Raw genomic sequence first — 24293 nt, 5'->3', positions numbered from 1 at the left:
CTACCCAGAGGCACGTGTATCCCAGTATTTCCTTTTGCCAGAGCTAATCCAGTGGTTGATCAGATCCAAGCTCTGCCGCGCAAACTTTTGAAGGGCAGAGAAAACTCCCCGTTAGGATTTTCTTAGCTAAATTTGCTGACCCTTGCAGACGAGCTCTAATCTGAGGAGCAGTAATGAAGAACATACTCCTCTGCTGCTTCAACCCCAGGACTTTTTTTCCCCTGCTTGACACCCCCCACCATCACCAGCCCAGCTATCTGTAGCATTGATAGCAATAGTAAGAAAACAGCATGTACTGTAGATAAGGAACCTGGATAGTTGCTCCATTGCTTGACCCTGCTTTGAGCAAAAAGACACATCTTGCTAGTATGTTGCCAGCACCAGAGGAACGTCTGGGAAATTCTAAGGGGGGAAATCCCATCCTAGAGAGATTGTGCAGTGTGGCTACACCAACAGTCTGGATGACAAATGTGTGGGGTTTTGTTAATGTGCTGGATGAAGTTGTATTTTCAAGGTTTACCCCGCTTTCTACGGCAACTGTTGGCTGTTGGAGTTGCAGTACCAGTCACGCTACAAAAATAATAGTGCGGTGCTGACAGTGAAATATAAGCAAACAGCAGCCTCCATGAACTCGTTGATGGTATTTGTGCATAGGAAGACGTAGCCTCATGCATCAAACGTCTTGTGGCAATGGATTCCCAGTCTTTGCAAAGGAAGGGTTAGAGGGAGTGGATGTTGTTTGCAAACACCTTAGCTGTCCAGGAGGAGGTGTGACTTGCTGTGCTGGGTCTGACGGTGGACTTTGTGTCTCTCTGTACATACAAGTTTACCTAACGAATTTGAGGATGTGGAATTTGGGACGAGGGGGGTTCAAAGTGGGTGTCAAACTTGGGTGTGCTTTTGTTCCCCAGTTGGGAGGCTGCAGCCAGGGCTCTGCTGGCATAACGTGCTTTCCCACTGAGCAGATGGGATCTTTGGGATTGCTTGGGCAGCCCGAGGCTGAGCATGTTTGCTGGTGGCTGTCCCCCTCCCTTGCTTCACCGCGTGCCTTTTGGTGGGGTCCAAGGTGGCTGAGAAAGTTTCTTTGCCCAGGAAAAGCGACCTTCAGGCAGAGTAGTTCTTGGGAAAAAGCTTCCCCAACCGTGACAGATTTGACTATAAATCTCCAGTATTAATGCCCAGGTTCCCAAGGTCTGTCATCCTGCATACCGTCAAAGCACGTGAGTTGCTCAAAAACAACGTACTGACTCATCAGTCATTTTGGAGGCATGTCAGAAAGCTTTTGCTGGGAGCATCGAGGTTGAAGGAAGCCTGTGAGCATGCCGGTGGGGGGGGGGGGGGGGGCGGGGGTACACGGGACAGATGGGCGAACATCCTCAGCTGGGAGTGTGCACAGGCATTCCAAAAGCAGAAAAGGCTGGAGTTGTGTCATGTGCAAGAGACCAAGTTGGAAGAGGTTTGCACGAGGTCTTCAACCACTTGAAAGTATCTGGGGTGAGGAGGCTCAGGTCCAGAGCCCTGGACATCTCATCGCTGTTGAATGGCTGAGACCCCCATGGGATCAAGTCCCAGCTGCACAGCAGTCCCGAGCCCCATAGCTGCCCGGGTGGGGGGGGGTTCACCCACTACATTGTCCTCTACCCTTTTCAGTACTGGGTCTCTCCGTTATACCCCAGATTGCTCTGTGACCTTTGGGAGTGGGCTGCTGGTGCTGCTCGAAGCCGTGCATTTTCCTTCGGTGGGCAGCTGTGCACACCCAGACCGGGCTTGCCCTTGGAAGGGTTGCTGCTGGTTCAGTGCCACGTTAGTGGCAAATAATGCCAGCATCCAGCTAGCTGCCACCCATTGCAGGAGGACACCTCTGTTGCAAACGGTGACATTGGTGGTTGGTTTTTTTTTGGTTTTTTTTTTTTTTTGTGACTGTCTTCCTGATTAATTCTGAAAGAGAGAAAAAGAGTGTCTCTTTTTTTTTTTTTTTCTTATGTAAAGTGTCAGACTGGTTTTAAAATAGACTCAGCGTGAGTATCTCTTATTGGTACAGGTATTAAGTTAGTTATGAATTTCTTGCACTTTGGGTCCTAGGAAAATCCTTCGCTTATTTCTTTTGCATTCACTCTTGGTTAATAAGGCTTATTAGCACTGTTTAATAATGAGAGATGTAATCTTAGCCCAAATTTGAGCAAATTTGGAGAGCTACCTGGGCCAGGATGCTCTCTGTACCCTGCCAAGGACAAGAGCTAGAGTGAAGGACAACCAAAACAGAAGAAGAGCAACGGCTGTCCTGTAATGGGAAGGAGGAGAAGAGGTGCATTCCTTGCTGATAGCAGGAAAATGCTCACTGCCCATAAAGAAGCACTGTATGTCAGTACCTGTGGCATGGCTGGGTTGGTGGAACGAGTGTAGTTTGGGTTTTTCTTTGAGGTTTTTTGCTGTGTCTCATGCTGTGGAGATTGCCAGCACTTGCCAGCTACTGGGGCAATGTCCCCGGGGCTGCAGGATTGCCCATCCTTTCAGGTCTGCTGTGCTAACATTCACATCCCCATGAGGTCCTTCTGTAGAGCCAAGGGGCCAAATGGCTGGCCGTGGACTCACAGTCTGCAAATCGTTGTTTCAGGTGGAGAGAGTAGGGTGGATTTCCTTCAGCCAAGAAATTGTCAAATAGCACAGGAAAGCTCCAGCTCTGGCAAACGGGTTTCCCCCAGTTAAAACCCTTAGCGCTGAGCTGCCCTGTCCATGCTTCTGTTGTACCCTGGGAAGGAAGGAACACATTGTTTAGATCTTGCTCTTCCTCATGGGAATGTTGCTCTGAGCAGGTATTGCTTCCAGACCGGGTTCTTGGCCCCTCTGGCGTGTGTTTGGGCTGCAGTGCTATTCAGTCCAGTGAATGAAGTATATTAGTGTATATTCTGTGCAAAGCCCTTCGAGAGAAGGAAGCTGAATTTGCCCACAGGAGCTGGCAGCTTAAGTATGGATCACCAAGAAGACACTTGAGAAGTACAGGAGGTTTCTGAGATGCTGTGAGGGGGCTGGTTTTACATTCAAGTTAGAGGTTGGTGCTGCCAAAGGGGCTGGAAGAATACTCAACGTGCATGATACAGCTCTCAGGGCAGAGGTGGCCAGGATTTGTCTCTGGTGTGTACAAGTAGCTGTTGGCAAATAGATGCTGAATTCAGTGGTCAATACCCATTTCTCCCTCAATAAGGGCTTCAGGAGAAATAGGAGCTTTGAAAGTCTTTACTTTGAGCAATTGGTAGAAAAAGCACAAAACTGTGACTTATTGGATCACTTTTCTCTTCATAGATTTCCGCTTTTAGAACAGTCTGTGAAACCTTAGTGATTGCTTTCTTTTTGCCTTCAAACAACCCGGAAGCTGGGATTTAGCATGAAGTTTTGTTTTCAGTTTGGATTTTAAAATTGTATTTGTTTTTACATATGACTAAGGGAGGTTGTTTTGAGCACCGGGTGAGGAGTGCATGGACTCAGCCACCCCTTGGAGCTCTGATCCAGCTCGCAGAAAGAGCTGTGTGCAGCCAGGTTGTCCCAGGCCACCTTGGCCATGGGGAATGTCCCAGGCTGCCATATGCCTTTAGGCTGGGGTGACCACGGTGACTTGGGTGAAGGTCTTGAGAAGACTACTGTTGAGCATGGCAACGTGGTGAGGTAAAGGACCAGGAGGAACGCAAGGTCTTCCACTTGGTATCTCTTAAAATCGGGCCGTCTGGCTGGTCTTCTGCCTGTCCCTAAAGTGAATGTAACACTATAGAGAAATGGCAGCTTGTGAAAATAAGTGGTGAATGAAAACTGAGCCTGCTGACATCGCAGGACAGGGTCTTGCCTGCTACCATTCATCTGCTTAGCTTTAGGTCTGCAACACGATGGTTTTGCAAGAATCGCCGCTTCCCTCGGCAACACTTGCTTCTCTGTCTTCTCAACGTGGTGACAAAGGTTGTGGAAAGACCTGTTTCACCTGTCCAAAACATAAAAATTGACTTGTTCTTAAACAGTGAAGATTTACCTAGGTGGTTGCGTCACTCCCCACCCTCTGCCAAAATGCAGCAATCTCTGGAACAAAGCTTGGGGGCAGCAAGGAAGACAGCTGCCTCCGAGCAGCATTGCGTAGAAGACTAAAACTGTTCTTGTAGTAGGATTTGTGATTTCAGATATGTCACGCATACTGTATAGGCTACAATTTGTAGTACACAGGCAAGGAAGAGCCTGGGCTTGTTACATGCCCGAGGGATTACATCAGTCTTGGAAATAGCCCTTCACTGCTTCCTTTCTCACCCCATTTTCTCTTGCTGCCGTGATGAAATTCCTGCAGCAAGTGTTCCCTGAAGTTTTGAGACCAAATGCACCTGGACAAACAGAATCCTGAATAAGGAGCTCCGTGGATGCTTGCAAGGTGTTGTGAAAGCTACTGAGAGATGTTTTCACTGGTGCTTTGCATAAAGTCAAATAATTCTGGTATTCAACTCTGTTCTTGTTCTCTTTGTGACAACTTCTGTGCAGGTTGTTTTGTGTTTTTTAAAGAAATTCAGGCAGACAGAATGCTGTCCATTTGCATGAGGGTATGTTTTTTGTGCAGGTGCTCCCACAGACCCTTGGAAAGCTCTTTCTGGAGGTACACTGCATTCCATCAAGATGCAAATGCATTCCCACCTGACCACAGTGACCATTTACACAGCGCAAACAGCCAGTTGCCAACACTCAGAGCAACAGTTGTAGGAACATTTAGCAAGAAATCCGTTGTCTGAAATATGTTTTTAATAAACCATTCACTGAATATATTCAAATAACAAATAAATTCCTGCAAATCCAAGTCTATTTGCAGACAACTCACAAATGAGAAAGGCTAAATTAATTGAATGCTTTAGTCACTAGGGATAATGGTCCAGCTGTAACAGAGATCTCCAGATGTTTGTTTGCAGAAGAGTATGCTTTCATAGGAAAAGAAAAACACTCGTGGGTATATTAACTCAGAAACAAGTTTACAGCTGTGTGCTTGTGTGCTCTGCCTTGCACTCCCACCAGCGACTGCGGAGCTCTGTTCCAAGGTTTCCTCTTGCAATAAACAGACTCTTTATTTCTCGCTCATTGTCCTCCTGGCCACGTTTAGACATCTGTGACGTGCAAAGTGAGGTAATGGCCCTGTGAAAGCCTCCCAGCCTTCAACAAATATCACCCTCGTTGCGCTCCGGTGCATACCACGTGTTGCAAGTACAGCTGGACCTCTGCTCCTTCCAGTTTAGGCTGTTGCGGCTTTACTTTTTCCCTTTTTTTTTTTTGGGTGGGATTGCTGCACAGGACCCTAGACTGGGAGAACAAGATGCTTGTGCATTGTGTTACGTCTGCTAGGAGCTTGCAGGGACAAGTGGAAGAGCTTTGGTGGGTAGAAAGGGGGAGTTCTCTTGGTTTAATTTCATCTAAAGACTGGAGTTTTGCCCAACTTCCACCAAAGGAGCTTGGCTTTATCAGTACATTAGAGTCATCAGTCCAGTACACTCCATCCATTTCCCTCGGTCTTATTTTGTTTCTGTTGTTAAACAGCCAAGCTGGTTTTGAAGCCCCGTAGCTGAAGTGCCCCATTACTCACAGGCAAGAGGACAATAGAACATGGGGCCGCTCTTAAATGTCTCTCCACGTCGGCATCATTAATAACCGTAATGCTGGCATCACTTGCTCCTAAATAGCCTCATTTATCAACAGGCAATTTACTGCGGTGCTGTGGCGGGGACACAGATAAGCCTGTGCCTCATACCCAGGCACCACCTGCCAAGTGTCTCCCCACCTTTTTGGCATTTGAGAGGGGGGGGAAGACATGGTAGGAAATGGTCCATCCAAGATGTGGCAGTCATTGCCAGCCCCAAGGAGTTGGGTTGTGCTTGGAAGAAGTCAACTTCAAGGCCAGGGCCAATGGATGAAGGGGTTGATGAGTTGCACTCGGTGTATTTCCCCAGGCTGTCACCTTTGTGGAGAATCTTCCAAGCATCTGGCTGTTTCTCTTGGTCCCCTTAAAGGTTTTCTTTCCTTTTCAAGGGATGAGAGGAGCAGGAAATGTAACTTTTCCAAAACTGGCTGCCTTGGCCTTCAAATTTCTGGCCCGTTTCTGTAAGTCTTCCTTTTACTGCAACTGTATCTTGGAGATCCAGAGGTGCTAGCTCAACTCCAGAGAGATAAATCAAGAAGGGATTTCATTGCATCTTCATTGTAACAAGGCAGAATTTATCACACAGCACGTTTTGAAACCTCAGAGAGTTACAGTGACAGTCCAAGGCCAATTTGCTTATGGATCTGAAGTCAAAAATCTGACCTCTAGTTACCATTTCCTTCTGGCTTTGGGACTTTGACGCACATACCAAAGCACGCTTGTGCTGGAGCAAAACACGCTGCAATATTTGGGATGCGGATGGCTATATTTATTTGTTCCCCTGAACCATTCAGAGAGCAGAGCAGCTGGGCCGTAGGCAAGCTGTAGCACTAAAGGTTTTGTATTCCCTGTGAGACTGAGAGCCTCGAGGATGTTTCATCTTTTGTAAGGCGCAGATGAGATTTCAAACAAGACGTGAATGAATCCCGCTTGAACTTCACTTACGCAAGTAAAATTTGCTGACGGTTTGGTTTTGTTTTTGTTTTGTTTATGTTTGGGTTTTTGTGGTGGTGTGGGTTTTTTTTTTTTTTTTCCCCCCATTCATATTGATCAGCTCCTCAGCTTGACAGGGTTGCTGGTGGAGGAAGCAGCTCTCAGGCAGCGCTGTTTCAGCGGTGGCATTTTACACCCCGGCTCGTCCCTGTTACTGGAGCGCAGCTGGCATCGTAGCAGTTCAGCACCGATGTTCGCACAACTTCCCTGTCAGCGTTGCTGGCATCGTTGCCTTACTGTTCTGGGGACATCTTACACCCTACGGGTGTCTTGTGGTCCTGCTCCATGCCAGGACAGTCCTGGGACCTGGTCCATAGGAGTTGCAATCTAACGAGCTTTATCTCTGACCTCATATTAATTGCAGAACAGCTTCTCTTTTCTAATTAACACAAAGCTATGTTACCTTGTCTGGGTAAGATGCAAACTAACGCCTGTGTCATCTTACTCGTAAATCATTTATTTACACCAAGTAGCAAAGCAGCTCATTAACTATATTTCTGGAGTTCTGCTTTTCTTCTGTTTGCCCCACTGTATTTCTAGAAAGCTTGGTATGGCCAAAGAGAAGCAGTGAACTCTAGGATGATACGTCAGCTGCATCTTCTAGTCTCCTCTGCCCTCCTGCTTTCTGCACTGAGTGGGAGGTTGCAGTGGGCGTGTATCCCTGTTTTTCCAAGTTAAGGAGAAGTGACTCCCATCTGAATGATCTCAGTGGAGCTCCTGTTAGTTTATTGCATCCACTAAGTAGAAAGTAATCCCTGGAGCCAGGGTTCGGTTTCAGTCCTCACTACTGTCCCAGCTGGCAGAGCTGGTTGCTACTTTCTGGACATATGGTAACTCTCAGTCTTCTACCTACTCTGGACCTCCTTTTCTGGGGGGGATGGTGACATCCTGACTGTCTTGATGTCATGTTTTGGCTTGTTTATCCCCTAGGCAAACGTTGTTCAATCTTTCCCAGTGAGAGTGCATGGTTTGACTGAGCTTGGCTACCCAGTCTTTACGTCCAACTGGCAGATGCCTCTGTAAATATGGGTGTTCACCATCCCTGCTACTACATGGTTTTAGCTGGCAAGACACCTCTGGGTAGTCAAAAAGGGAGGCCACAACACATCACCTACTGAAATGGTTTCTTCTGACCTGTGAAGCTCTTTGTATGATGTCATGGTTTCTCTGGCGGGATCAGGAATCTCTTGTAACCCCTGTTCTTGCCAGCTGGCAGTCAAAATGCAAGCTTGCCTGGCTCTATTTAGAAGAATAGTTCTCTGCTCTTTGGCTCCCCAAACGGGGCTGACTCCAGCCCTGTGGTGCTGCTGATTTGGTCTCTGTGCTGGCTTGTGCAACTTGTTTGGTCAGTTGCCCTAATTTCTTGTTTCTGGGAGCACAGAGACTCTACACTAACAACAGCCACTACCAAAAGCCCCCGGCCATTTGGTTCTGACCTTAAGATCCATGTTGATTTAGAGTTTACCTCAAGGAACAGCTTGGAATGATTGCTTTGGAGGAGTTTTCCCAAACCCCTATCTCTGCATGTAGTCAGTAAAACTCCTGGGAGAAAGATCTCCTCACTATGTCCATGAAGACTCCTAGCTGTCCCAAGAGAGGTGGGAGATCCTGCTCCCTGCCTGTGCTGTTTCATGTTGATGGGACAGCTGGCAACCATGTCTTTTGAAGAAAAAAAGTGTTGAGACCCTAAGGAGGAGCACTCAGCTTTCCTTAGCTCAACTATTCTTTTCATGAAACTTGTAGGAATGCTGTGTTTTCTGTGGTGCAAATCCTTCTCCTGTGCTTGGCTCTAACTTGCCAGGGAGGCTCCTGAGTTGTTGGAGAGAGGATGGTCATGGTCATTGCTGGGCGTGCCTGCTGTGAAAGCACTCGTGCAGCCTCTGGTGGGTGGGTTGTGGAATTAACTGGGCGTTCCACCTACGCTCATGTTCATTTTTCAGAGAAATGTGGTCTTCTAAAAGCTGGCCATCAAGGTAGGTAGGTGTTGGTACCTCAAAAAGCTGCCTTCAAAAATGGCATTTTTGGGGAAAGGGGTGCTGCAAGATGCATGAGGTGTGAGATTTGTGCAGATAGACATGTGTGTGTCATGGGCCCTTCTGATAAGGTAGGAAAGTGTGAGTGTAAGGGCAGGTTCAGTGGTGAATACCTCTCCCCAGCATTGATTAGACTTGGTTAAACATCTCACCAGTGTCCAGGTTGCCCCGCGTCCCCTCTGGTAGTCTCCACCTACATCTTGGAGCTTGCCCAGGCGCTGGTGAGAAACCAGGGTGAGGGTGAAGGTCTCGCCATCGCTGATGATCTTTTTTTTTTCCCCTGCTTTTTACTGAGCCATGATATTAATGCAGAGGAGAACTGAGTGGTGTTTCCCTCCACGGTGGTAGCTGTGACAATTTCCTCTGACCCATGAGTGTTTAATTAGTTAAAAACTGAACTCTCTTCTTTCTGGAGGGAGGTGGGGGAGGTTGGGCTCTCTGGGCTGTTTCTTGTTTCAAATATTAATTAGGAAAGGATATTCTACAGATTTAGAGTTTAAACTTTGTGTCAGAGATGTTAATCAAGACTGAATTAGCTAGATTTTCCTTGAGGAGCGAGCAGGGGGAGCGTGCAGACTGCTCAGGGTGTTTCTGAGGTGGGCACGAGGCAGCGTGAAGCGGCGCTCACGGAGATACTTGGCAGCACGGCCACGCAGAGGGGTTCACCTTCACCGGTGGGGAGCATCCTCCTCCCCGTGCCCTGGAGCTGCTAAAATTAGGGCTTGGATCTCATCTAGTCAGTGCTTCTGGGACTAGTCCAGGCTTGACTTTGGAATATCTTTTCCAGGCCAGTTTTAAAAGCCCCTGGGCGGTGTTGGGGCTTTTTGCCATTATTTAACACCGCAGTTGATTTCACTGCTGGGATGTTTCTCCTAACACCAGATTTATATTTTCCTTTGCTTTTCCAGTTCATCGTGCCTCTTCCCACCCCTATACACGTGTGTCATGGATAGTAGTAGTCGCATGAGGGCAGCTCCAGGGAGCAAGGCTGCATTTAGGGTTTTTCAAGAATCCCCTTCCCCAGCCTCCTAGGCGAAGCTGTGAGGTTATTGATGAAGAGCTGAGTCTGATTTCCAGTTGGCAGAAATGAAGGCATTTTTCCTGCCCACAGCTGAATTGGAAATGGTCTTGCCTGCTTTGTACTGTTTTGCCTATGCTTCTGAGAATTGTCCTGGTCTTCAGGAAACCTCAGGCTTTGTAAGGCCCTACACCGCGTGCTGTTCTGGGCTGACAGGACGTCTTGAGCTTTCCTGTCTTCAATTTACAGTTCTGCTGGGAAAAATCAAGTTAATCTCATGTGATTCTCTCCTTTTATAACCCCACGATACTTGGTGCTTATGCTTCCCTTGGTACTAATTTCCCCCACCTTTGTATTTATTCTGTAAGTTTACCAAGCACAGACTTTCCACTCTGAAAAGTCTAAATACTTTAATTTCACAATTCCCCACTGCTCCTCCTGTTCTCTGACCCCTCTCAAAGGTGTGAGTGAACCACCAGCTAATTTTCTTTAAAATTAGTTTTAAACAAAGTGCCTCGAATGGTTGGTTCATCTGCTGACCTCATCCTTGTCATGGGGCTGGGCTCCTCACTTGTGCTCTGGGCTCTGCTTGGGAGCAGGATTGCATCCCGGCTGGAACCAGCTTCTCTCCTTCCCCCTCCTATTGTGGGGATGAAGAGGGAAGGACAGAGATCAATAAAAGTGAATGAGACTTTTTGACAGAGCAGCTTCTGCAAGGGAACTTTTTTTTTTATGGCGCAAACAATAGATGGAGCAGAATTTGCATAAAACTCATTAGAAAAAAGTACAAGTTTCATAAATCTTGTGATAAATTAATGCGATATCGTTCCGAACATGATGTATTAATTTTAGGATGAAATGAATGGGTCTGTGATCATTGTTGGTAATTATGAGGCTCCCAGGCACTTTGGAGAGGAAATTATTTTTAAGAGGGCTTTTTAAGTGCGGGAACCCTTTTCACACCAGGAATATCTTAACAGACCCAGATTCCTTCTTTTACAAGTGTTTCTTTTCTTAGTTTACTCTCCTGGGTTTGGGGTTTTTGTTTTTTGTTTTTTGTTTTTTTTTTTTTTTTATGCAATTTATTTACTTCCCTCTTTCATGCTGGTACAGCCTATTCCTTCCCAAACAAAAGGAAACAAAAGTCCTTTCAGTTTTTGCAAAGTATCCATGTTCTCCCTTGTCCCAGGGACAGGCTGTGGGTTTTGTAGTGGCTGGGAGGGCAGGGAATCACTGGATCCCTGCCTGAGCAGACAGGGAGAAAGGGGAGGCAGGCACCCCCTGAGCCCGCGGCCGTTCGCAGGAGTTTGCCTAGGTATGAGCGCTTTTTTTTAATCTGTTTTTTCCAGGCAGACCTGGAGCTGCCACAGTGATACTAAGGCGTATGGGTGATTTCAACAGCAATACGTCAGCCTGGTTGGAGAGTTTTGTTTTGGTTAATAAGCTGCTGTCTCCAAGCCAAGGAAGTGCCAGCGAGTGAGCAAAGGCTCTGACCTCCATCCGCTGCAAAGACACGGCATGGGCGTGAAGACATGCGTTTGAAACTGGTTTCAGAGAGCTTGCTTGATGTCTGTGTTGCTGTAAGACCTCTTTGAAGGTTGATGGAGGGAAATTACTCTGTCTTAACCGTGTTGATACAGGTGTTGACTTTAATTGGAAGGATGCCACTTCTCTGCCCGTGTGCGTGCGAGCAGCCCAGTGACTGCCCGCGCAGCATCTACCAGGAGAGCCTCAGGTATCCTGTTTACTTTAATGATAATGTCAAGAAAGTTCGATATACCATTGATTTTTGTATTTTTTTTCCCCCCTCTCATTTCTCTTGTAAAGTTAACTGAAATGCTTGGTAAATAGCAAAGTAAGCCAAAAAAGCCCTCTGATACAGCTGCTCCTGATGTGAACTTTTGGCTCTTTTTTACCCGCTGCTGCACTCTTCCTTTAAAACAGCTTTAAACACCCTTTTAAACGTGTCTATGAGACGGGTACGAAGGTGGACAATGCCTCTTTCTGAGGTTTACAGCCAGCTGACAGGTCTGCTTATGGATTCTCTCTCAACACTGGCTCCCCACTTAAAATAACTAAATGCAGCAGAGAAATTACAGGTTCTGTCTCCTGCTTCAGCTTCGAGCATCTAAGGAACTAGGAAAAACTCTCTGCAGTGCCTTTCCCTTCCCAGCTTGATAAACTCCCTCAGAAATGGTTTTGACTGAACAGATTTGTTTTCCCTCTTCTCTGTCACCTCTGTGTTTGTCTCCTTTCTCTCCTGTACATGATGGGGGATGACAGTAGTGCAACGTGGTTCTTGGACCAGCTTGTCCTGGGCTTTTTTCCCACCAAAATTGGCGAAGACCTCCTGTTTTTCTGACGGCAGAAAGTATGCTTTCCTCATTTATTTATTCTGACACCCCTTTTTAAAAAGTGCTGGTGTCTCCCTGCCCTTTCTCACTCGCTCTGCAGCACAGTAATCAGAGCGGAGGCAGCCTTGGTGGTGTGGTAAGCTGATGCTTCCCATTAGCACCTGGAAAGAGAAGTGTGTAACATTGAGCTCAACTTGAATTGTAGGAGCGGAAACTTCCTTTGCTGAGTCATTCTGGAAAGTTTTGGCTCAAGTGATTGAGCCCTTTCTGAGAAGGAGGCTGAAGATATCTGTTGAGGTTGTGTTTATGAAATGAGCTGGCAGCCACCTGCTTTGGGAGAAAGGCTTGGAGATGGATGAGTAGGTTGCTCTTGTACCTGTGGTGTCCTTTGGGGTATCCCTGAGCGGATCTGAATGGTGTTGGCCAGGGTTTAATCTCTGCATGTTTGCGTGGCATGAGTTTTGCTGTTACTGTTCAGCTATGGTGTGCTCCAGCTGCGAGGGTTGAGGTCTTCCCAGCAGTAGAAGTCGGGAGCGTGTGGTGGTTAGCCTTTGGAAGCCCACATCTTCTGCGTAATCTGTGGCAGGGATGGGGAAACTACTCTAGGAGACTGGGACCAACTGGGAGGAAGGGGAAGGAATGAAGATGGAGACACCCTGGTGCCTGCAAGAGATCTCCTGAGCCTACATGTGTGTTATTTGCTCTCCTGGCAGCCTGTGCTGTGCCCAGACTCATGTCCCCACATCGTATGAGGTGGCTCTTGTGCACGCTCTGTCCCCAGCTCCAGGCTCATCCTCTCTGGGAAAGCAACGAAGCCTCATCCCAAACACGAGAGCAGCTCCTATTTGCTGTGGCCTCCTTCTTGAGACTAGATTTTCCTTTTTTTTTTTTTTTTTTTGCTAGGGAGCCACTGTCCTTTCCCCTCCCTCACGTTGCCCAGAGATTGCTCAGCAGCACAGAAATGTTGCCATTTCATCTTTTCTTTTAAAAAATCTTTGGGAAAACATCACAGAAGGGCTTTTTTTTTTTCCCCCTTCATTTATTTTTTTTTTTTTTTCTGAAAGGTGAAAAAGAAAATGAATTACAGGCAAAGGAAAGGGAGCAGGTGACAAATGAGAAGAGCAGGGTTTGAATTTCAAGATCAGATCCATCAAATCCTGACACCAAGTGCATCAGAGCCCAGCCTGCTGCGATGAACTGGGCTAATTGGAGATACCTGTGCTGGGGGGACTGGGGCAGGAAGGGCAGGGCTGCCAGCTAACAGCTAGCATCAGGAGTGTCATGGGAGAAGTGAATGGGATGTGATTGTCCCATTTCTCTTCCAAGGAAGGAAGGAGAGGGAGCCAAAGAAATCTGGTTGCAGCTACTTGGGAGCAAAAGCGTGGCGGTGGCCTTCATGTAAGGAGACTCCTTGCTGCAAGGTGCGGGTGCTAAAATGATTTTTATGTAAATAAATTTGCGCTGGTTTGAGAAGTTGAACAGCAACTGAGGGCTCCGTGTGCCAGCTTGCGACCTTGATCGAGGACCACAGGCACTGCTCTTGGCATAAGGGTTGTCGCCCTGCTGCTTCCCACCCCAGCGTGTCCGGTGCCTCTGATCCGTCTGCTGCTGCTGCTTAGAAGTTTCTAGCTTTTTATTCTGCAAAACCCCCTTGCCTGTAAGCTGAGTGCCCGTTGTGCTGGCAGGCTCTAGACCTCTCTCAGTAGCGGTGACAGAAGATGGGGAGCCAAGAAGCTGTGTGGTGACTGTGCCCACAGATACGATCCAGAGCTTGGGAGGGGTGAGAAATGATGCCAAGGAGAAACAGGCACTGGCTTTTAAAAGCAGGGGTTAAAACCCTTTTAATATTAAAGTGTAGCTGATGCCTGAAGTCTTGAGCACAAAAGCCAGTGCAGTCAGTGGAGAGATTCCTATTAACTCCGCTTAGGTATGGATGAGACCTTATAAGAGACCATCTTGTTGAGCAACTAATTAGAAACCTACCCCTCCCGTTGTATCCCAGTGCCCCCCATTCCACCCCACCCCATTCCTGTGCACACTGTGTCCGCATCTTGCTCTGGCAGCTTCTTCATCCTCCAACTCTCTTCCTGGCCCTGGCTCTCGATGCTTCCCAAACCCTCTAGGAGCTCTGGGATCCACCCAGAGAGTTGGCTTTTTTTCTTTTCTCATCCTCCTCTTGAAAGCAAAACCAATTGAGAGGAATTGGGAAGACAGACTCCCTTTGCCTACTTTCCTCCTTGGCAAAATAGAAGGGCAAGAAAAATATACAGGTTTTACAGCTACAAGCAAGATGCTGAGATGGGAGTTCCTGTATGGGGGGTTGGGGTGGGTAAAGTACACCCTATAAAGCAGCCAAACCTAAAAAATTTAATAAAATGCTAGCAGGAACAAAACAAGAGGCGACAAAAATGACAAAAAGCTCCTGAGGTCAATCAAAGTTCAAGACTTGGTGAAAGAAGAAAATCTATGTATGTGTGAGAAAGAGGGAGAAGTAGCCATGATTGAGAGAAAGGAGACAAAAGGCGACAAGATAAATTGTGATTATCTGGTGGAATCAAGACACTTAACTGCCCAGTCTGATTCCTGAGGGGAAACAAATGGAGCTTATAACTTTGCACTGCAGAAGGATAATTTGTCCCTGTTTCCTCAGCCCTCTCCAGAGCCAGGTTGGCACTTGGGCTTGTGGGGGCTCAAACAGCATCCTTGGCGTGGCCCTGGGGAGAGCCAGAGCAAGCTGGTTTTCTTTCCAAGCGACCCGAGGAGGGTTTCTAACAGATGTGGTGCTCCTTGGGCTCCGCACACCCTGTCTGAGCAGGATCCTCTGCTTTTTTGACGATTTCCCGGTGATACAAACACCCATACGTGAAGGTGTTAGCACTGCTTTTGCAATCCTTTGGCAATTCCTATGAGAGAGTGTGGAGTCCAGCTGCAGAGCTGAATATCGCTGGGGCGGGTGCTGGCCTTGGTCTGGCCTCACCTCTGGGTGGGACAACAGCACCTTCCCTCTGGCCACCCTGGAAAATGGGATTTCTTGTGGTCTGTTGAATGGTGACCATGGCGCAGTTGCTCCAGCTGTGTGTTCGCCTTGTGCTATCCAGCTAGTCTGTTCCTCCTCTCTTCCTGCAGTAAATTGAGAGGGGGAAAAGATGTGGAGGGGAAAAGTAGGATTCGATAAATTGGAGCTAAAAAAATGGGTGGGAGGTAGCTTGCACAAACTTTTGTCACGGTGGTGAAAGTGGTGAAGGAGCTCAGCGTGCTCCACTGTGGTCCTCTTGCACTGCATGCCTGGTTTACACCACACGCCTAAATTTAACATTCCCCTGGGGTAAAGCTTGCAAAATTTAGAACAACAAATGACAAAGTGATTGCAAAGTCTCATTTCTTATTTCAGGGATCTGTTTCTCATCTTCTATTTAATTTGTTATTTTGATCTCTGTTTTATGCCTTTTTTTTTTTTCTTTTCCCCTTCTGTAATGAGTTTGGAGGTGCTCTTAGGATGGTGATTACTGACTGATGGATAGGTAAGGGAATAGGTAAAGAGCTCTTAGTGTTTTCACCCTCACTTGTGAGGGTTTGTTTAAGTTGGTATTTTCCTGTGATACAGTGCAGCTTACGCTTCAATGCTCTGAGCTTCCCTGTGTATGTCCTAATGAAGTTTCTTCAGTCTGACAAATAAAAGGAGAGAAAAGTTGAGGAAGGTATAGGCTCTGAATGTTCCTCACATGTTTCCCTTTCCTCTTCTTTTACCTGCTAAATCTGTCCTTGATTTTGCCACTCTCGGACCAGAGAGCGGTCAAGCTCAACAATGCTGTTTCACAGGGATCTAACTCTGCACGTCTGCAGGCTGGCAGGAGTGAGAAATGTGAGTGGCATGATGCACTCTGTCCAGAAATGCCTTGTCTTGTTCTCCAGGTTATCCTGAATTTAGGAACTAAACTCCCTGACAGTGTGATGTAGCTGTAACACAAAGAGACAGAGAAGAGTTAAATGTTTGTTTGCTGGCTTTTTTTTTTTTTTTTTTTTTTTTTTCCCAACACACAAACCATGAATGCAACTATGATTAGAACTGGGTGAGACATAGTTTTCCTATTCAGCAGGAATTTAAAGATCGTTTCCCTTCCACTGAGATGCGACCGAGACCTTTTGGAGTTTGAAGTATTTGCAGTTCCAGAGAGAATCAGAGATACCCTGTTGATCTAGAGTTTTTGAATGAGATGTAAAGGGAGAAAGTCTGTTTCTCCCATTAAATTTGGCAGAATAGAGAAGTATGACCCTGGATTTATCTAGTTACTGCCGTGGGGACTGTCAGTCTTGCTTGTTTCCTGGGACAAAGAAACCTTTGCTAAGGATGGTTTCAGATGTCCTCCAAAATAAAACCAAGCTAGTAGCTTGCTTCATATCAAGACTCTGAGTTCTGAAAAAGTGTAGGGTCACTTTATATCTCTGGTGTTGGCTTTACTGAAGAGATGGGAATGCTGCAGATGAACCAGCTGATGGCAGTGGTTTGGATAACGACTCTTGCTTTTGGGTCTTTGTTCAAAGGGTCTTTGATCATAACCCATCACTCGCTTGCACCTGTTTTGGTGGAAGGAATGTGTTTTTCCAGTGGTTAATTGTAGTTGCTCTTTCTAAAACAACTGCTGTTCCTTCTCCAAATAGAAATTTATCTGGGTTTGAGCACTGAGTTTTGCTGTGCTTTCATGCTCTGGAATATTCATCTTTAAGTATTACATTTTGTCCTCTTCATGGATATGTTCGAGATGGCCTGAGTCATCTTGCTCTTCCTTGTCATAAATGAAGCAGTTTGAGCTTTTAGAGCCCTTGTTAAGTGAAAAGCATTTTTGCTAGCTCTTGAACATTTGTGGCTCCCTTTTGCATCCAGTTTTGAAGATGATGAGGCCAGCCGAGCAGCTTGCAGAATTGCAGCCTTGGCAGAACCAGCTATATAGCCCTAAAGTCACTCCTCCGAGTGCCCAAAGAACACCGTGGCTCTGCCAGCCAGGCCATGGAAAGAGCTCCTTGTCTGCTTGGACCCCCAGGCCCACCAAAATGGCTGGTTTGGGGATGCTTTCCTCTGCAGCTGTGGTCCACCAGCCTTTTTCGAGGGCGTTGAGAGCAGGGTCACGAAAAGAGGGTTTCACCAAACAAGCCCCAATTGCCAAGCACTTCACCTGGCTGCTTGGTCCTCCCCGTTATTTGCCATGCTGTCTGTCACCCGAGTTTGTCCTGACAGCAATTTTATGTTGCACAAGGATGTCCCCCTGACTGTGATCAGTGGCCTTGGGACCTGCCAGGCAGCTTGGTCCTCGCTCAAGTGCGCTTCGTCAATGTTGTACAGCACTAAATTTTTAATCAGAAAGTCACACAGTGCTAAGTCAAATGCCTTACAAAAGTCTATTATTTCTTCGCAGTTACCTTTATCTGCCAAAATTGTAATCTCATCAAAGAATAAAATCAGGTTTGTTTGACAAGGCCTATTTTCCATAAAATTGTGTTGACTGGCATTAATTATGCTCCTATCATTTAGTTCTTTATTAATGGAATATCATATCAGCTTTTTCCATTATTTCTGCCATGATTGATGTCAGGCCAACCGGTCGGTAATTGCCCAGGTTAGGTTGCTCTGCTCGCCAAGCTGTGCTGCTGTGTTCACCCCCTGGTCTGCCAGAAGGGCAGTTAAATGAAATTTTGGCATCTGTTCTCCTCAGCCAGATGATTTGGGGTCGGGGAGTGCTCTCATATTGCCAAAGATGGCTCACACGGGGGATGTTGACTCCCATCTTTGAGGCCAGGCAGCCAAGAGGATCTCCCATCCTTATCTCTACCCACCAGCTTTTTTCCTCCTATTTTCTCCCCGATCCTGCTGAGGAGGGGACTGAGAGCAGCTGGGTGGGCAACAGACAGACATCCATGGTCAACCTGCCCCAGCAGACTTCAAATGCGATCAGAGGTGTCGTGGAAAGGTGCAAAATGAGTCAAGGAGCTTCTTATGGGGCTGAAATGTGGCTCCAAGGGCGGTGGCCGTCCCTTGCTTTTGGAGCAGTACAAGTCATCCCGCTCTGGGAGTGGTGTGGAGATCAGAGAGAGGACACGTGGCCCCACGCAGCAACTTCAGGGGGTCTGGGTTGCCTCTCGGGTGCTGTTAGGAAGAGACCTTTACAACCGCACACCCACGAGGGATGGCAGAGCAAAGCCTCTGTTGTCCAGGGTATTCAAGATGCTGCAGATGATGGCTTCAAATGTGATTTGGCAGAAGGTAGTGGTGGATTCGTCCCAGTGCCTCTCTGGGTGCGTGGGCTCCACGTATGCCAGGAAGACCAGCACTCGCTGCAGCTGCTGTTTAAAGCAAACCCCAGGTCTGTGTCTGGCTCCAGGCCCTGCCAAATCCCTGAGGCACCCGTGGGCGCCACATATGTGCTCTGGGCCTTGGGATGTTTGCTTTTCACTTGGAAATGTTGTTGTATCTGCTAGTGGTGCCCCTTGTCGGGGGGGGGGGGGGGGGGGGGAGAGAGTGTGAGGGAGGTTGGTAGGCACTTACTGAGAAGAAGCATGGGTTCCTCCACTATCTCTAGTGCCCGAAATGGCCATGCTTCTGCTGAGCTAGTGTAACTCTCTCTTTTGATAAGGGTGAGGGAGGAGAGGAGCTGTGGTTGGGATTATCTGTGCTAGAGAGAACAGTATGACCATGCACACCTTGACTCCCCTTGCTGTTTGGGGATGGCCTGCATTCCCTGGCAAGCTGCATATGTTCAGGATTTCTTCCTCCCTGTCCCATTTTGCTCATTATTTCTTTCCTTTCCATCTCTCCCAGGTTCCTCAATTACTCAGCTGCTGGCCCGGGACCTGGACAACGATCCGCTGGTCTTCGGTGTGGTCGGTGAGGAGGCCAGCCGGTACTTTGCAGTGGAGAGCATGACTGGTGTTGTCTGGCTCAGGCAGCCCTTGGACAGAGAGGTAATGCCGTTTGCTACTGAGAGCATCCTCTGCCAAGGGGAGGGGGAAAAAAACCAAACCCATCTCTGCTCAGATAAATGATGGCTTTCCACCTTCTGTGGCAGCTGAGATGCAGCCTGAATGTTGCTCCCATTCGACATCGGGAATCCAGGTGTGTCCACGTCAGGGTCTGTCCCTAGCCACCTTGTCACCGTCCCCAGCTCAGTGGGGACACAGGGAATAAGCAGGGTGCTCTGGTTTGGTCTGGCTTGTTGGTTTTCCTGGATCCCGGAATAATATCTGTGAGGCTGGAAATAAAGAAAACAATAAATGGAAATGATCTGCCAAAGAGTCAGGATGCTCTTACGTTCAGGGAAATCTGCAGGCTCCCTCTTTAAACCTATATTCTGATTAAATCCTTTACTATTTAGAACAGTGTGTGGAGAGATGTGAGGTATCCCTGCTTTCTCAATCTCATCATGAGTTTTGATCATCTTGTGGATTCAGACTGCTGGACGCTAAATCTGGCAAGATTCTTGCCTTGGAGCTGTTTTACACCCCTGTTTTCAGTGGCAGCTTTGGTGTGCAAAGATGGTATCCCATCCTGGTGCCTGTTTTACAGAAGCCCTGGTCCTTGCTCTGTTCCTGGAGCAAGGAGGAAGGGACGGCGCAGGCGCTCTGTAAGACTGCAAAAACACTACCTGACCTGCACCCCCAGGGCTGACAGTCTGTGCCGGCAGCCCGGGTCGGAGCCGGGCAGATGTGGGGATGGGGAGGAGTGGGGCGGTGGATGCTGCTCAGGCTGGGGACGGGCAAACCCAATTCCACAGCGTTAAGAGCGAGGCTCTGGAAAAATAAAACTTTTTTCTTCACCCCTCTCCCCTCCGCCTCCCCGTGCCAACAGCTGCTGGCATGAGTCATAAATCTTCTCTTATTCAAATGCTTACCTCTTCCCAATACTTATGATAACAGCCTTAAGCTGAGGAGGGTGATCAATAGATTTTTAGGTGGCTTTTGATGGAGGGTAGGAAGAGGAGGAGCTGAGCAGAGCTTGCATGTATGGCCAGGCTGAACTGGGAGAGGAGCCTGCACCCGTCAACTGATCCGAGGGGCTCAAAGTCAGCAATACACGGAAAAGGGTGAGGACAGACATATGCACAGCTTGGTATGGATAAGGGAAAAGGTGTGAAAAATGCCAATTCCGTGGTGGAGGAAGCTGGATGGCGTGGGAGGGGAAGGGATGGAGGGTGGGCAGCGCGCTGGGAGCAGAGAATGCTGGCCTGGATGAATGCGATCAAAAAGTCAGGGGAGGGAACGCCATATAAGAAAAGTGGTGAAGAAAAAAAAGCAAGAGAACAATTCTTGTACAACAGAGGAGAAAGAGAGACTTGAAAAGAGAGAGGGAGTCATAGTAAGGTAAATGATGCAGGAAAAGGGAAAAAATGGAGAAAAAGAGGAAGGAGCGGATGTATAAAGGCAAAACAAATCTAAAATGTTTTTTACTCCCACAAAGATTAGAAGGAAAACAGGTCTTAAAAAAAAAAAAAAGACACAGCCCAAGTTTAAAAAAAGTATGTGCTGAAATGAAGGGGGGAGACAAATTAGCATGTGGCAGCTTTCTCTGATTATGTTATCAAGTTTTTAAAATTTAAATGCTCAACAGGTTGTTTCTTATCTCTTATTTTTCCTTTCTTCCCTACTGCTTTGTCCCTCGCGGTGCCACCGATGCGTGGCGGGGGGGGGAAGGCGGTGAAAGGCACTGACGCAGCAGGGTGGGATGTCACAAGGAGCAGAGGTTCTCCTCTCCATCTGCATTTCAGCTCTTTCTTCTGCCTGCAAGCATTCCCCAGCTAGGAAAGGCTTTATCAGGTTGAATTCCCCGGCTGTTTGGATGGAGTGGGGGAGGCTGGGGGAGCAGATGTGGGGGCAGGGGGGTGCATGCTCTGGTAAACTGTCTCCCCAAACCCTTCTCCAAGATGAACTGCTACCCTGGTGCAAGCAGAGCTCCCAGTCCGGGCGCTGCTACCTGTCCCTGAGCTGATCTTATTAGGAATAAATCAACCAAATCTGTAGCATGGAGAGCCATTTCAAGCTTGCTTTCCAGCCTTACCTGCACGATGCTTTGGAAACGTCAAGCTGCTGTGCTCTGGCAAAAAAAAAAGGGTCACTGGGGGTGGGAAGGAATGCTGGAGAAGGAAGGGATTGCTGGGACTGAGGGAACTAAAACACCAGACGGAGCCCAGGCACCAGATAGATGTGATGGCCCAAGTCCTGCTGTCCAACCCTGCATGATTTCTGGTCAAATGTGAATGAAACGATCGCTGAAAATGTGAATGAAACGATGGAAAAGAAAGGTCAGGAAGAGGTCTGCTTCCACTAGCAATATCCCCCTGCATTGCCACCAAAATAATTCCCTCTTCCCTACTTGTCCCTCACCCCAGCACCAGTGACTTTAATCTATTACCATTTAAGACCAAGCTGTTAATTTAGTTAAAGCAATAAGGGGCAGAGAGGACTGCACAGGCAATTTTTTTGAATGGGCTTATGGGATTTCAGCCAGTTCTTACTACGGACCCTGGGTTTATCCCAACATTCCCAGCTATGTGATATCCCAAGAACTGCTGCACGGCAGGTAAGTTGGGAAAGCAGCAGCAAGATTTAGATGTCCTCAGTCATCCTGCGTTGCCTCGTCGTCTCGAACCAAAGCTAATCACACAGCTTTTTCATTGGACTTCCTTTTCTTTTTGCATCGTCCCTGTATCTGGCAGTCAGAGGAGGTGCCACAGTACAACCCGGGGTGCAAACTGCTTCTCTCTGCCTTGCACTTACTCCCGCTTGATGCTACAAGCAGGCAGCCTGCGGCATCGAGGAGAGACCTGGGGCTCGCCGGCACGCTGCGGAAGGTTAAACAGCGGGCTCCTCTCACCCATTTCAGCCTATCTGTCTGTTTAAAGAGCTCGGCTGCTAGCTGGGGAGCTGGTTCCCTAGTCCCCACATCCTCCTGACCCAGGGCAGCGCAGCTCTCTGCGCCTCTGAAATACACTGGAGCCCTGCTGGCATTAATATTTCTCAGCGTTTTATACTCAATGTAGGTAATTGCACTCAAGCGCCCCTCCTCTTCTCGAAGGTCCTGAAAGCATTTTGCATGTAATAATGTTGGCTAAAAGTCCCAAGCCTGACATCTGCAGATAAACACTACAGTATCTTTAATTATATGTTTTTCTCCTCCTTCCCTTTCAGACTAAGTCAGAATTCACAGTTGAATTTTCTGTCAGTGACAGCCAAGGGGTAAGTGTGACTTCTCATTTCACGGTCTGCGGCACGGGCAGAGGGGAGAGGATGAGCGTGGGTTGCTGGGGGACCTTCTGCATCACCCTGGGGGGATCTGGGGAGCAGGGGTCACCCCTGGCCGTGACTTGCCAAAAACCTAAGTCAGAAAACACCGCCACACGCTTGCTTTAGGTTTTAAATCCATCCGTAAAGCTGACGCCTGCTCCCTGTCGTTACCCTTGTGACCGCAGGTGATCAAAGGGACGGTCAACATCCAAGTCGGAGACGTGAATGACAACGCCCCGCAGTTCCACAACCAGCCCTACAGCGTCCGCATCCCCGAGGTAGGGATCGCCGCAGCCTCTCCCGGCAGCCTGGCTTCCAGCCCTTCCCTCAGTGGCCACTTTTGCCCTCTGGTTGCCACCTCAGGGCTATCTGCCTGGCTGTGGGAGGGCCACGGAAGTACTGGACTGTCCTCCTGCTCTTGACCCTCGCAGGGGCTGGGGAGAGGATTAAGCCTCTGGAGGTTATTGTTGCTTGAAAATGGGCAGAAGCAAAGCGACAGTGTTTTGGATGTTGGGGGAGGGCAGGTCGAAGAAGAGGTTTGGAGCTCAGAGCCTTTGTAGCGTTGGTGATCTCTTTCCCATGACAAATGTGAAGTTTGAAATTAGCTGTAAAGAGGAAACTGTTTCTTTTTCTCTTCCTTTGAGCCAGGGGGCATGTGCAGCTCTTGTCATAGAGGTGTGTCCTGAGGCAGGAATAAATATTTCTCCAAATGCTTGATTTCTGGAAGACTCCTGCCTAAAGGCTTCTGTGCTTGCTGGTGGTCTCTTTTAACAGCTCCGTAGCAGGACTCAGCCCATGATGTTCTAGGAATAAAGTAGGTAGGAAGGGACTGCAGGAGATCATCTGGTCCAAGCTCCCACTAAAGCAGAGAGAATTTTCGTATTAGATCAGGTCGCTCAGGGCTTTCTCCAGCCAAATGTTGAATGTCTCCAAGGACAGGGTTTCCACACCCTTCTGCAGCTCTCTCGGTGTGCTGGCCATTGCCAGGGAGGTGGCACCTAGTCATACCGTCAGGGAGAGCTTCTGCACCTAGAGCTTAGCTTGGCAGAAATACGCCGGGAACTTACAGATCTGGTGTGAATTTAGGCTTTGAGTATGGGGAGTGGAAGGTGTCTGCTGGTTCTAGGAGGACAAGGCCAAGGTATTAAAGTTGAAACGGGGGATTAGTAGGGCATTTCACATCCTCCAGTGGAGGCAGCCTCTCCTTCTTGCACCCTGGTGCCAGGGCAGAGCCTGTTTTTCCCAGAGCATGTCTCGGGGTGTGGATGAGGTCAAGTGTGTGTCTGTGTGTGTGAAATCAAGCAGTCTTTGGTAATTGAGAGGTACAAACGATTGTGTTACAACGGTTTATTTAATATGCTGCCTGCTGATGCCCTGCCGTGCTGGGCTTTGATCTTTCCCTGTCCCTCTGCTGCGAGGATGAGGTTTCTTCATTAAGTTGCTTGTGATGTATGATCCGGGAGTTTTAGTCTCATCTTTGCGCCAAGTCATCTGAAACCTCCCTTTGAGAATGACACTGGGTCAGAGTAATTTCTTCTCCTCTTTAAAGCGCGAACGGTGCAGAAATGACTTGGCAAAACCTGCACGAGCTGCTCCTCGCTCTCACCTTTCTGCTCGGACCTCTGGAAGCTGATGGGTGACCACCCTGAGTTGTTACCACTCCTCCTGGTGATGGTCTGTCTGCAGAGGTCTGCAAAGCAAAAGGAGTGTCGGTAGGGCTGAAGGAGAATAGCCTCTTCTCCCCTGCCCTCAGATTTACCTCTGGTTTTGCTCTTTACAACACCTGGTACAGAGGACTCCCTTCTGCACGTGAAGAGATGGAAAGTGGGTTTCTGTATCTCCCCTGGGAACTGGTGCTGTGTTAAACCCTGGTGTTTATACACCTGGGGCAGGTGTGCTGGATCTCCTCTTGCTCGTCACTTCTGCCCTAAGAGCCAATATTGCAAATCTTAAGACTTAACACATTTCTGATCTTAACT

General features: G+C 48.0%; 1 protein-coding gene across 2 annotated transcripts in view; it reads left to right on the top strand.

The window, feature by feature from the left end:
- The first annotated feature begins 18865 nt into the window (after positions 1-18865).
- Positions 18866-24293, top strand: part of LOC104359722 (cadherin-23) — a 167077-nt gene continuing 161649 nt past the window's right edge. For both annotated transcript variants that reach the window (XM_042793017.1, XM_032992378.2), the window contains exons 1-3: positions 18866-18999; positions 22219-22266; positions 22500-22592. In XM_042793017.1, coding sequence (XP_042648951.1) covers positions 18958-18999; positions 22219-22266; positions 22500-22592 — 183 coding nt within the window. In that variant the 5' untranslated portion in view covers positions 18866-18957. The remainder of the gene's footprint in view (positions 19000-22218; positions 22267-22499; positions 22593-24293) is intronic.

This window comes from Tyto alba, unplaced genomic scaffold (genome assembly GCF_018691265.1).
Source record: "Tyto alba isolate M040663 unplaced genomic scaffold, T.alba_DEE_v4.0 Super-Scaffold_1, whole genome shotgun sequence".
NCBI lineage: Eukaryota > Metazoa > Chordata > Aves > Strigiformes > Tytonidae > Tyto > Tyto alba.
The sequence above is the reverse complement of the archived record's forward strand: the minus strand, read 5'-3'. Positions and strand labels throughout refer to the sequence as shown.